The 14350-nt window shown below is 43.1% G+C and overlaps 1 protein-coding gene across 1 annotated transcript in view; it reads right to left on the bottom strand.

Annotated features, from left to right (window-relative positions):
• Positions 1-14350, bottom strand: part of NEB (nebulin) — a 271288-nt gene that overhangs the window by 21466 nt on the left and 235472 nt on the right. The window contains exons 121-135 of the mRNA XM_040644991.1: positions 13163-13267; positions 12628-12732; positions 11890-11994; positions 11690-11800; positions 10676-10786; positions 10336-10437; positions 10122-10226; positions 7998-8108; positions 7192-7296; positions 6548-6652; positions 5057-5161; positions 3557-3667; positions 2964-3074; positions 2303-2416; positions 1487-1591 (exon numbers count right to left, since the gene is read on the bottom strand). Coding sequence (XP_040500925.1) covers positions 1487-1591; positions 2303-2416; positions 2964-3074; positions 3557-3667; positions 5057-5161; positions 6548-6652; positions 7192-7296; positions 7998-8108; positions 10122-10226; positions 10336-10437; positions 10676-10786; positions 11690-11800; positions 11890-11994; positions 12628-12732; positions 13163-13267 — 1611 coding nt within the window. The remainder of the gene's footprint in view (positions 1-1486; positions 1592-2302; positions 2417-2963; positions 3075-3556; positions 3668-5056; positions 5162-6547; positions 6653-7191; positions 7297-7997; positions 8109-10121; positions 10227-10335; positions 10438-10675; positions 10787-11689; positions 11801-11889; positions 11995-12627; positions 12733-13162; positions 13268-14350) is intronic.

Below are 14350 nucleotides of genomic sequence, written 5' to 3'. Positions count from 1 at the left end.
CCTAGTTATGCAAATGTAAGGCAAACAGGTCTCACTGCCCTGAGAAAGGGTAAGACTAGTCCTCCTTCTCTTTTCTTCTCCTTTTATTTTCTTAAGATTAAGCAAAAGCTGCCTTAACTGGTTTGCCGTGCTAGTGCTAGTCATGAGAGGAGTGGTTAACTTGTACTTGGAGCTTGGGGGTGTTCTGAGAGGAAAGGCATTAGGGAATATTTAGTATATTATCCTGAATTTTAGGTCCGTTTGCACTGCTTGCATTAACCTCAGTATGAGGCTTAGAAGTTATAAAATACATATTTTCACTGTAAACCAAGAATTAATTTTGTAGAAAGCACCAGCACCACTACACTACTCAAAGGTAAATACTAATCTAAACTGGAAAGGAAGAACCCTGCCTGGCCATGTCTTAGGCCTTGAGGAACTAGGCTGGGGAAAGCTCCAAGAGAACAGAGTGAGTGGCTTAAATTCTTCGAACAGGCCTTTGCTCTGGGGTTTTCCGTAAAGATTAGCAATGGGAAAAGGCTCAAGGTAACATGGCTGGCAGGCCTCTCACAGCCTCAAGAATGTTGACCTCCTTCAATGAACACAACATGGTAGTTGGGACCCAGATAATTTTGGTAATAAGATGCTCCGCAACCCCCCTCCCCCCAAAAATGTTCATTTCTCTCCTTTGAATATAGCTATTTCTTAAATAAACCATTCTCTGGTGATACTTTCTCATGTCTAATTTTATGATATAAAATCATACGTTGCTAATGAAGGATTTAAATCCATGATTCCCCTGACGCAACTGGCCATTGAGAGATCACCTGTCAAGATTAAAAAAAACAAAAACAAAGAAGCAAACAAACAAAAACAGATTTCCAGGGCCTACATCAGGCTTACTAGCTTCAAAATTCCAGGGTGGGGCCAGGAAAACTACGCTCCCAGGTTTTATAAAGCGCAGCCTGGGCGGGTCATAACTCACTGCCTAAAAGACAGTTTGGAGCCGCTTAAACAAACTGCAGATCTCTGATATCACTGCAGATCAAAACAGACAAGGGTACATTCCGCTGTATGAAGGGCATCGTGCTTTCCTTCATTGCCCAGTTATCCCTCACGGAGGCAGCAGGGTGAGATCTCGTGGTTGCTGTGGATGACACAGGTCAATCTGGTTAAGGAGCCTGATAATCCAGATATGGACTGTCTACTTTGTTCCTTCCAGAGTCACACATACATTTTTACGTCCACGTTATAGATTTTACAGGTTAAAATACTGATTCATTAACATGGATGTTACCATGTAAGAGTTCTTCAGTACCTTAAAGTTCCCTCATATGATCTATCTTAATTCTGATACAGAAATCTCACCTCTGACTCAAACTTGCATCACAGATTAATCCCTTCTCTTTTACTGGGCAATACTGTGATTTGAAGGAGCCTACTTGGGTATTAATGGAAAGACTTCACGATTGGGGTCTATGAGTGATATTGCAATGAATGTCCTTACCTGGCTTGAAAGGTTCTTGACTTGCTGGGCATGAATGATCTCAGGAGTATCAACCACAGAAGTGAAATTGGCTTTTTCCATTTCTGCTAATTGCTTATACTTAATCTGCAAAGGAACACCCAACACTTGGGTAAATGTTTACAGTGTGCATATTTGTTGATTTCATTTGATTACAAGGTGGTCAATATTTCTTTTCCAAAAGGATTCATTCATTTGAGACTCAACATATATTTTTTCCTTTTGTGTTTATAGCTTTCTCCAGAAGAGTGAGATTCAGAAAGGTTGAGTCCTAGTTGTTGAAAGACTTACTATGCCCAGGGGCTGGGAAAGGAGTGAGATAATCAACACATAGTAAGGTATAGATTGTTTACATATGTAAGAGCTAGGAGCAAGACAAATAAGCAAAAGACAATGTGGGATGTTAAAAACTACCTTTTAAATTAAGGTGATTTAAGAAAAGAAAGAACTTCCAAAATGTTCTAAGCAAGTAATTCTTGGTGCCGAAATGGGGGGGGAGGGTATTGACGAAGAAACAAGACCAGGATGTCCGAATCTGTCCTAGCTTCAAGCTCCCCAACTTCTACCCTTTGCTCTGAATGTCTTCTGTGGCTATAGACTCAGAAACACAGATGGAAAGGAGCCCTGACATAGGGTCTCTGCTCTTTCTATCAGAATGGATTCCATCAGGCAGATATTTAAAAATGCCACAATAGACATGTGACTGTTAATCAACCAAGTAAGATAATAGAAGGACAACACCGTGTCCTTGTAATCACTTTTTCCCCCCTTAGGTTGACATGGAATAGTAACACTGACCTGACTGGCAATATCAGTAGCATTCTTGGCCCTCATGAAGTCGGGAGTTTCATTGGCCATAGCATTCAGGCCTCTTCCTTTGACTTCCAGCTCCAAGTCTCTCTTATATTCTTTCTGCGGTAGCATTAAAAGAAGAGTTACCTAACTTCCACGGCTAGGTAGTCAATGTACAGAGTGACTGGAAAGCCACAGGCTATACCACTTCGGTCGCTCGTGTGCACCTTGGCTATCCCCTGTGGCCAGGTGCAGTGGGGGCCACAGAAACCTGTTTTAGGAAACTGTTCTACTCGTGTCCACAAGTAAGGCTTCCTTTTGAACACTTTTAGCATTCTCTACTTAGAAAAGCAAAGTAAAAAGGACATTTTTAATCTGGTTTGCTGTGTAACTAGTACTGAACTTAGGTGTTAACACTGCAGTGTAGTGTTTGAATTTAAATGAGCACGCCAAATGGACCGTAGTTAATCAGATACCATTAGATAAGTAACAGATTACGACAGCCGCTGGACACAAGCTGTAATACCAGCTCATCGGAAACTGACATATACTTCACTTAACAGTTAATAACCATGTTGGATATGGAATTTGAAAGTCAACCCTCTCTTTCTCTCTCTTCTCTTTTTTCTGTAACTTGGCTAGGGAGGAGAGGACGCTGTGGGCCTACCTCGTTGAGGATTTGAGTGGCGTTCTTTGCCCTTAGCATGTCGGGCGTGTCTTCCATTTCACTGAGACCCTTCCCACGGATGCTTTCCTCTAGATCTTTCCTGTATTCTTTCTATATCACAAAATAAAAGCAACACCACTGACAAGAAAACCTGGATCGTTCCTCTTAGGTGAAGAGCCAAAACAAACAAGCAAACAAAGACAAAGAAAAACCACTTCCAATTTTAAGTAGTTACAGTTTAGTGATTAAAGATATGATAAAGGCAGCGTTATAAGCTTCATCAGTTAAATTAAATATCAAATAAGAATCTAGACATTAACAGGATGCTAAGGTAAGCACATTTTATTAGGTATTCAAATAAAAAATGCGAAGAATTAACGTGGGTAAGAGACTAACATAATTAAAAAAAAATAAAATGTTGATTACATAAAAAAAAAGACAGAGATTAGGTGGTAATAGCAAACACATGTGAACCCAACTTGAAACCCACAAAAGTTAGATGGTGATGAAAGTGGTAGGAGGAACACACCGACGAGTGTCATTAGTGCAATTATTGGGATCAAGAGGGAAAGCAAAGACCATGTGGGCACTACCTCGCTGGCTATTTTGGTTGCATATTTGACATGTAATAAAGCTGGCGTGACCTCCAGGCCTGTCAGGTTTCTGCCTTTAATGGACTCTTCATACTCTTTCCTATATTCTTTCTAATGTGAGTAGGAGGAAATACAAATTAAAAACAGAATCTTTATTACAACTTATTTCTCAAACCTAGGAAGAAGAAAAAATTACAACATTGTCCTTTCGTGTATGAGCCCTTAACTGGTTTATAGTTTTGTGAAGGTCACACATTTGAAAGGTGTCTGACTGTTCTGGAAATATTTTGTCTACAATAAACAGCCTCAAAGAGACTCAGAATTTGAGAAGCCTTTTTTGGGCTCCTCATTCATATGTCCGACACTGTAACTGGGGCTGCCCGGCCGTCTGCCTTGCAGCAGGGAAGGACAGCGGAAGGACACGTGTGCCGCCGAGACTCTGAACCCACTGTAATCTCTCCTGAGGCAACAAGATTTTACTTCTGAACTAAAAGTAAGTAAGGGGAAAATAACAACGCAGAGGAAGAAGAGCTTGAAGGCATGAAATGCAAATCTGGCCTTTTCCATAATCAAGACTTATTATTTTTAATCTCTGCATAGATAAGGTGGACAATGAGACACAGAGAAATCCTAAGATTTTGTCCTCCATTGAGAGAGTCACAAGCTCCCCCGTCTCCTCTCCAATCCCCAGACTAGGCTGTCTCATCGGGAGACTTGGAATAAACGCTGGAGTTCCATTTTTATAATTTCTAATTTTGATAGAATTTTAAATTTACAGAAAAATTGCAAGACTAGCACAAGGAACGTCCACAGCCCCTCACCCAGATTTGCCAACTGTATGAGGCTATGTTACACTTGTGATTGTTTGGCCGTCTACACAACAGAAAGCTCCGCGAAGTGCTACCTCATCAACCCTCTGTCCTTACAGTTGGTGCTATGCCCCATGGGGGAACCGTAAAAGCCCAAAATAAGTCTGTTTCCCAATGAACACAGACTTCCTAAAATTCAAAATAAGATGCCACTCTTCTCTGTTCGTTAAAAAGGAAAAAACAAATTTTTTTAGGAAAAATGGCATCTTGACATCTGATGTTTTGATAGACATCTTGATCATTATTCTTCTGTTTGGCCTGGGGCTTCCAATTAAGAGCAATCCAAAGCCAATGGTGGGTCTGTACAGAGGGAACTTTTCATTTATCGAAGAAAAATTCATATTATATTCAATATAATTTGTTTCAGAGTTAAGAATAATTTGCTATGTTCTAATGCTATGAAAATGAGAGTTGAAAGAAAACATACATATTAAGTATTTACCGTTCAGAACATTTAGTGCAAGTGAACCGTAAGATTTCTGAGATGGAAACATTTTAGTGACCACATGATAAAAAGTTCCATCACGGGCACAACTTTTGGATAACAGAAGGCTGGAGACACGTGTGGGCAGAGTTTGTCTTTAACAGCCTGATGGTGTGTTTGTTGTGTGGTGCATTTTGTAGGACTTACCCCACTTTGCATTTGCTGAGACTCTTTGGCAGTGATGTACGTTGGTGTTTCAAAGTCCAGCATGGGCTTTCCTCGCTCCTTTTCATACTTTTCTTTGTATTTCACCTAGTGACGAAAAGCCTTATTAGATCTCCTCTGGTCAATTCCCAGAGACAAGGGTAGGGACAATCTCTTTTTAATTCATACATGAGTCCACATGGGTGGCATCTCATTGCCATTCAAAACAGGTTCTTGTGTTTCAGATCTAGTACCTTTTTGCTGTTGCCTGGGAGAAACCACCCTTGCTGTCGGCAAGGCAGAGTCAGGATTTGTGTTCAATTCAAGGAAACAAAAGACTCACTGCAGAAGGATCAGCTGAGAGAAAGGCCAAGACAAGGAAATGCATGGGGCAAGTCCCCCATCAGAGAAGGTCGGCCAAGATCTGATAGGTGTAGATGTGAACACTGTAACCACAGCATCTGCCAATGTTTCCAAGAAATAGCTCCAGTTTTTCTTTCATGAGGACTTTTATCAGAGACCTGGGGTCTCGATACAACTTTCTTTATATGTCAGTACAGTTATTGTACTGGTCATAGGTCATAATTGGTCACTTTTTCAATGCAGCCAATATATGTTCATATAAAAATGAGAACTACTTTACATGTCGACTGACTTACTAATAAATCTGACATTCTCAAAAGAGCCCCAGTGCTACTTTACAAACACAATGTCCTCATCACTACAAATACACTGGCCCAATCCAAAGGAGGACGCGGACATGTGATTAGGAGTGGGGGCAGCCCGCAGATATTCGGGAATGGAAAGTCAGAGAGGCAGAGGCCCTTGTTCACACAGCCTCTTCATGCAACGCTCACTGTCAGCATTCTCGCTGAAAATAGAAACCTGGAGGCCTAGGCTCCTTCACAGATGACATGAAGACACTTCTAATCATTTCGCCCTCTCAGTTATGCCCAACAGGGTCCTAAATAATTCTGGATTTGTGATACAGGAAGTCATGTGATAGCAAACTCCTTCTCTGAGTGCTTTCTTTTGAGGATCTTAATTATTTCACAAATTTTCAATTCCTTAAATACCCACAGATACTTCAACGGTGGGTCCAATTGTGTTACTTTTCTGCTCAAAAACCCTCCAAAGGCTGTCACCATTGCAAGGTTTCCTAAGTGGGGGTGCAGACCCATGAGGGCACATTGGGGTTACTGTAAGGGGTTTGTCTCCCTCAGAACATCATCTTTACGTTTCCAGGCCCTGTCAGTGATCTGAATAACACACATTGTGTGTATAGGCACTATTTCTCCAATACACGTTGATGCTGTTATTTATAGCATAAAATTTTGTTTCAAAATGGTGCTAAATTCCAAGCTCCCTTATATCTTTCGACCTTTTCCTCCAGCAACGGTTACTAAAACTATAACTACCATTCTGAGGTGAACTCATGGACATGTTTGACCTTGCAGCTGAATGTGCGTGAGAGAAAAGTCTTGACTGACTTACTATACTCTGTAACTCTGTGGCCTCCTTGAGATGAAGCTGCTCCAGATTATCAGGAATTGTGTGGTAGTGGCCTTTACTCTTCTCATAGTTCTTCTTGTACTGGTACTGAGGGGAAGAGGGCAAGAGACACACAGATGGAAAAGCTGCTCAGCATTTCTGTTTTTCCTCTTTAGGTTAGACATTTACACAGCATCCTCGTCAAGACCAAACTAAGAGCAGCAAACACTAAGTGGGGGGTTACAAAAACACGTCAAAGGTGGAAGACCCACGTCCAGTCCTGCCCAGTTAATACAGACGGTCAACGCTTAGGTTATACGGCGTATTCAAAGGAGGTTTGAAAAGTGAAAAATGAAAGGAACTATTCCAAACCATGATTCGATGTCCTTAGAAGGAGGGAAGTGCTTAATTAGAAAATAAAATGTTTAGTCTAAGAATAAAAGCTTTTTTACATTCTGAGAGGTGTCACAATCCGTGGAGAGTTGACAGACTAGTGTTGTAATTTGGAAGGATGCAGTTACACAAAAGAGCTTTCTAATAAATCTAGTGTCCCGGGAGCAGACAAGGACATGTATGTGAGCTCAGCAAAGGAGTTCAGCTGCACATGTGCGAAAGCTGCTGTGTCTGTAGCAAATGACGGAGCTTACAGAACTGGCAAGGTGGCTTGTATTCAGCACATGATTCATTATCAGAGATTCCTTCATGTCAGTCACAGGCTTGTGAAGTTTCTTTAGGTCGGCCTTATATTTCACCTGCATGTGAAGGGGGAAAAACGAAATCACATAAATAGGAACTGGAAGACGGTACTAATGGAAGCCATGGTAAGATATCCCATCCAGAAACAAATTCTGGAGATGGTGATGAAAATCCACACATCTCGTTCACAGTAGCTAAAAAGTGGAAACAACTCAAGTGTCCGTCAACAAAAGGAGAAGTAAAATGTGGTGCACACACACAATGGCATAGGACTTGGCCATTAGAAGAAACGCAGTTCTGACAAACGTTATGACATGCATGGACCTTGAGAACATGATGCTAAGCGGAGTAAGCCAGACGAAAAAGGGCAAATATTGTAGGATTCCACTTATATAAGATTCTTTCGTAGGCAAATCATAGGGACAGAAAATAGATTACAGAGGTTACCAGAGGCTGGGGGGAGAGAGGAATGGAGTTATGGCTTAATGGTTGTACTGTTTGGGGTGACGGAGATAATGGTTGTAGCTAGACAACACCGTGAATGTAATCAATGCCACTCAACTGTACATTTTATTTATTTACTTATTTTTTTAAGCAATCTCTACACCCGTGGCGCTCGAACTTACAAGGCTGAGATCAACAGTCGTACGCTCTTTTGAGCCAGCCAGGTGCCCCCAATCATACAGTTAAAAAATGGCAGTTAAAAATGACAAATTTCATGTTATATATTTTGCCACAATTAAACAAACAAACATACCTCACTTGCGAGATTGTTAGCATCTTTCATGACTTTGTAGAGCTGGCTGTCTTTTGGATTGAATTGCGGTGTTTTGCCCTTCTCTTTGTTGAAATTTTCTCGGTATTTAACCTAATAGCAAATGCAAAATTCCAAATTATTTTCAAACATCATTTAATTCGAAAACTAAGAAATGGAGGAACTATAAATACAGAAGAATGTGTTATATGTAAAGTGATCATATAACTTACTATCTGCATTAGGACGCTTTTAAGAGTAAAGAGCACAACCAATAGCTGCGTTGGGGCAACAGGCAGTCAAGGGTAAGACGGAGAGCTATAGTATTTGCCTTGCTCATTTTATATTATCCAGAAGTAAGAAAGATAATCACCTCTTTTTAATACAGAGCAAAAGTAAGTGGAAAAAAGCTAAAGGCTTCAAGCTACATTCAGTGACCTAATGAATTTGATTTGGAGCTCTGACCCTAGTAACCAGTGAAACCAAAAGCATTTCAGGTCTACTGTAAGGAGTTCAAAGAGGGATTGTATATGGTTCAGAAGAGTGAGACATAAGGAACCTGTTAAATTAGGAGAATTTTTTGTAATTTTAAAATGGTACTTTGGCCAAATCATTTTGATTTTTAAAAACTTAGCAAACAATGGCATAATTTCTGAGTAAAAAAAGAACAGAGTGTGGGGGGCAAGGCCTCCAATATGATTTAGGCTAGAAGGAGTAAGACGTTTTACAATAATGACAAAAATAAGATTAAGTATACTTTTAGGATAAATGAAAGTCAGACTATACAAAGGGCTAACTTCAATTTAAAAAATTAGCATAAATACCAGCTTACTCTACTAATAGCTGTTCCAAATTTTAATACGTTTTTAAAAAAATTTCCAAGGTTGTGCCAACATCAAGGTAAAAACAAAGAAATGATTTTGATGTTGAAATTTTGAAGACTTTGCTGTTTTTGAAAATCAAGAGGCTCGCATTTCTAATCCTATGTGAAATCTCAAATGTGGAGAAGGAATCTGGGATTACTTTCTGTGGAAGGTTTTTCTCAGGGTTTGTAACTTCTCAGTATGGCCCTGGGCCCACGGGGGCTTTCTGATGTGGGGGCCTCCCCCATCCTGACTTCACTGCCCGGCTGATACTTGGGAAGAATACCTCAAAGGCCAAAAGAGAGAGCAAAGGCACAGGGCTGCATCTTGCAATGCCTCTGTGATGGGGCATTTGAAGAAAACTAATGCACTCATCAGGGATGAGGGACTGACACCAGCAAGCCGACATCTCTTTCCATTTTTCTCATCTGCTTTCTTAACTTTGGTCAGGGGACTGACCAAGTTACACTCTTTTCTGTTGATTTTGTGTTGGAACGTGTAGAATGCTATAGAACTTTGTTGAAGGATTTACTTCTGTGCAGGCCCATCCCCTCCGTCTAGAACATGCCACTTGGAGTAGGAAGACAGAGTAGACTTGCTCAATAAATGTGACTGAGTTGAATGAAAGAAAGAGAGTTGTCATGCCTAGGTAAAATGGCTACAGAAGGTGATTTACGGGAAAATTCGACAGAACGAGACATTTCCCCTCAGCACCCTGGATATACCTTGATTACACATCACCCGAAATTGTAATTATTTATCCATGGACATAAGGACTGATGACATCTGTTCACCCCCCCAGTTCTTAGCCCAGTCATGCGATATATGGATGCTGAATGGAAGAATAAAGGTGACTGCATCTGGTTGGGTTTTAGAAGTTCGAATTTCATGACTCTTGCCTGTTAAATTCCCACAGATGACTCAAGTATGAATCCCACCCTTGGGATGTAATCTTACTACCGAGGAGAGGTGCCAGTAGGACCTCACAAGCTGATGTTTTTGTTCCATGAAGACTACTAAGCACACAAACATGTAGACACACCCTCATAAATGGAGAAGTGGAGAATGAGAAAGGCCTGGAGATGTTAGAGACAAACCAGAGACAAGGCCCCTGGTAGACTTTTACGATCTAACTTATCGAAGCTCAGCAATGCTGTCAAAGACCCAGATCTCTCTTGTGGCTACTTCTGCCCTTCCATGCTGGGAATCATGTCTTCCTGCAAGCTTTTTCACATGAGAGCTGCCACTCGCCCGTCTGTGTTACCTGGCTGCTCAGCCTGGCTGCCTTCTTGGCCATTTCAATGTCTGGGCGACCGAGCATGCTTAACCCATGGCTGCCTTCCTTGCGGTGCTTGGCTCTGTACTCCACCTGAATCAAAGAAAACCAAGATGGGCAATACATTCTAAGAGGTGGGTGCCTTGAATTGCTTGGTGGCCGTGACCTCTGGGGAACAGGTACATTTTCACCACAGGCTTACCTCACTGGCCTGTTTGGCAGCCTGCGTGGCCTTCTTGATGTCGGGCCGGTCAGCCACCGTGGTGTAATGCAGGTTTTCTTTGGCATCTTTTTTGTATGCGACCTTCATTTGGAGAGAAAAAAATGTTTACTCACGTGGGAGACATGCTGTCTTTGAAAAAGTCCTCATCGAGCACAAGGAACCGTTTTATTAAAACCAAACCGATTTTTTAAACTACCATATTTTTTAAACTACCAGATAGGAAATTAGGAATACCACTCAATGGAACCAGCCCAATATGCACCAATTTGGGATCCACTGGCTCAACGGGAGCCCTGAGAGTGCGGCCAGGGGAACTTACGTTGCTCTGCTTCTTGGCCACTTCCATAGCATGCTTCACATCCGGGGGCTCCAGCATGATGGAGTAGTTGGATTTCCCTTTCTCCTTGACGAACTTCTTTTTGTAATTTGTCTAAATAGAGCCAGAATTACTTACGTGAGCAGAGGAATCTGGGAAAAGAACTGGTTTACCTGAAGAACTGTGAGATCTCCAGGAAAATCCACGGCTCCCCAGTTTACAATTAGTCCGGAACCTGGATCTCTGATCCATATTCTAGCTCTTCCTTGTCCTTTCTGTCCTGGGAGCCAACACTTGACACACATGACAATCTTGGGAGAACTGACTACAAGCAAATTAAACTCTTTCATTTCCCATTTCTAGCTTTCAAAAATATATGGAACCATTTGGGCTCATAAAAATATAATAGCAAGATTATTAATGCATTATTGATAAGGACAAAGTGGGCAGGGATTACTGAGTTACAAAGTAGTGATTTTACTTCTCCAAAATTGCTCAGCAGTTTGGACCCCTGGGTGGCTCAGTCGGTTAAGCATCTGCCTTTGGCTTGGGTCATGATCTCAGGGTCCTGGGATCGAGCCCCGCATTGGGCTCCCTGCTCAGCGGGGAGCCTGCTTCTCCCTCTCACTCTGCCTGCTGCTCCCCCTGCTTGTGCTCTCTCACTCAAATACATAAATAAAATCTTTAAAATTTTTCAGCAATTTAATGATATGAGAGGCCATTCTTAATCAGCAATGCTTCCTCCTTTTATTAATGCTAAGTTACTAACATATTGAGGATAACGTATCTTCTGGCAAAATGCATGTCTGCCATAGTTGCCATAATAGGAAACCTAATAAATATGAGTCCTCCTTTAAAGCAGAACTGAAAACTCACACATAGGCACTGAGGATGGGAAGGGTGAAGCGACGTACAGGAAAGCACTTATAAGCAACAAGGCAGCTTGCCCCGGGTTTCCCTGGATTCTAAGGCAGAGTGGCGTTGCTGCTGCCAAGAGTCCCGGGGCTGGTCACTTACATCACTGACATTCTTGGTCACTTCCTTGACATGGATGGTGTCCCTGGTCTCTGGCAGTGTTGTGTACGAGCCCTGGGCCAAGTGCTTCTTCACGTAGTCCTTGTACTTGTTCTGAGGGAATCCACAGAGAGCTGGTTAGAGTGTCTGCCTGGGGCATCAGCCCAAGACGGAAGCAGGGCAGATGGTTGCTGGAGGGTTACCTCAGACACCAGCCTGCTGACAGTCTTTGCCAGGAGGATCTGAGGAGTGTCAGGCACAGCATGGCAGGTTCCTCTTTCTTTGACATGCTTCTCTTTGTATTTCAGCTGCAGGGGTGAAAAAAGTATTTTGTTAGCTCCTCTGGGTATCCGGTATATATTTATTCAGTCCCCGAATCACTAGATAGAGCTGGGAAAACAGAATCTTTGACACAGTAGCAACATTAAACTCCATAAAAGATTTGACGTTGGGAAATCTTGGGAAATATACAAAAGAGATTTTCTTTCTCTCTTGCAAGTTGAGGCTTTAATAATGATCCAAATGGATCTCATGATGAATCTTTATACACCCAGCCTTAGTTCAAAGGACTTTCAAATATGTCATTTGACCGGCTCCCGAATCCTGGGAGGCATTATTTCTCCTTTACAGATGAGGAAACATAGGAAGAATACGATCACACAAAAATGAACGTTTCCTCATAGAATCCAGCCAGAACTTCAGTTCCCAATTCCTGCCGTGTGAATGATCTCGCAGTGCAGTATACATCGAGAACGGTCACCTGGATTTTATAGCTTCCCCTGCCTGTCGCCCTGCTCTGCCATGTCACTGGCGTTCAGTGGGGACAGAGTCCTGAACTCCTACACCAGCCTCCTCCGTCCTTCCCTGGTGTCGCTGGGGACTGTGCCGCAGAGGACGGCCCTGAGCCAGGTTAGGTGTCACGGAAGGCACTGGATACTTACCTCACTTTCTATTAACGAATTCCGCAGGGCCAGCACCATGTCTTTATCATCGGTGACAGAAAGCTTACAACCTTTGAGGAACTCTCGGTCCAGCTTATACTCAAACTGAAACAGAAGAAAGGTGGAGGAGGAAGCCAGTGTTCACTGTCATCTGTATGGATTTCTTCTTTTAAGGGTACTAGAAGGACTTGCTACCAAAATGGGGGCGGAGGCTTGCTGGCCCCTCACTGCATGCTGGGCTCCCTCCTCTCCAGCCCTGCGGCAGGACCAGGCCTTTCCCGCCTGCTCACGCCCAGTTCCTCCCCAGCCTCACCCAAGACTGCACCATGGTGCCTGGGCCCGGCTGTGGGAGAGCAGGCTGCAGGGCAGGTCTGCTCCCTGCGTTTGCCTTCCGCTCCTCACATCACCCCCCCCCCCCCCCCCCACTTGGAGGTCAAGTGAGCCAGGCTGACACCCGCAACAGTGGTTATCAGGAGTCATTATTCATGCTTCTGTCTCAGGCGTGCAGAGAGCCCCACTGCCCCTCCCCTCTCACATCGCTCTGCTGCAGGGACGACTTGGCCGCCTGGATGAAGTCCGGTCGGTCAGGGGTCCACCTCCAGTGGGCTTTGTTGGCTTCGTACTGCTTCTTGTAGTCCAGCTGTTGGTAAAAGACGAAAACAGGTCATTTCGCTCAGCGGGCTGAATTCGTAACCCCACGCGTGGCACAGAGGGACTCATCGTGCAAACTCAACATACAACAAATCATGGTTCTTTATGCAAGCGAGGGCCCCAAGCAACATTTCTGTACGATTTATGCCAATAGTCAGCCACTGAAGAGGTCATCTCATGGGACCCTTTGGTCTCAAAATAGGGGCTAAAACGTTTAAAGGCCTCCAGGTGAAATAATTCTGCAATCCCTTTAACTCCGTCAGCTGTAGTTTATCACCTTCAGAGTCAAGGACTTTCAGTTGCTAGCTAAACTCGGCCTTAATCTTTGTGAAATGATTAAACTTACAGTATTTACTTTACGCCAGGCACTTTTCTCGGTGCTTGGTAACTACTACCTCGTTTAATCTTTGTAACAACTGCATGAAATCGACAGCTGAGGAACCAGCTAGAGGGTTAAACGAACTGCCCAAGGGCAGGCAGCTCCTACAGGATGGAGCTGGGATCACCCCGGCAGAGACTGGCCTGCACGCCTGCTAGACTGTCCCCTGAGCTGGGCAGCCGGCTGCCTGGGCCTAACGTGAGGCCCAGAAGCACACACGGCTTCATTTGCGTCTTTGGAAGAGCCCTCAGCATCAGGCACATTTCTTTCCTCTTTTTCTGTTTTGTCAAGGTATAATTTGCACACAATCGACTCTGCATGTCTTTCCATGAGGTTTGCTTTTGATGCCGTGAGTTCCCCCATTATTGTTAAACTTTTCAAACATACAGCAGAGCTACGAGAATCCTGGAGAACAGCCCATACACCCACTGCCCAGATTCTACGTTGTACATTTGCCTGCATTTGCTTTTTCACGCACCCATCCTGCTACCTACCCAGCCCTCAATCCATCCTCGGGACACCTGTAAGCTCCCTGCCCGCCCCTGAGGGTATTTGCTGACCCTGATTAATGTATGCTCTCTCTGGCACTAGTGGGCATTCGTTGGGTTATAATGGTTTCATTAGTTAACCATTTATATATATTTTTAAAAGTTCAGACTCATCAAAATGCATGAAAATATTTCTGTGGTTGAG

Source organism: Ursus maritimus, unplaced genomic scaffold (assembly GCF_017311325.1).
Source record: "Ursus maritimus isolate PB19 unplaced genomic scaffold, ASM1731132v1 scaffold_1, whole genome shotgun sequence".
In the NCBI taxonomy this organism is placed as follows: domain Eukaryota; kingdom Metazoa; phylum Chordata; class Mammalia; order Carnivora; family Ursidae; genus Ursus; species Ursus maritimus.
The sequence above is the reverse complement of the archived record's forward strand: the minus strand, read 5'-3'. Positions and strand labels throughout refer to the sequence as shown.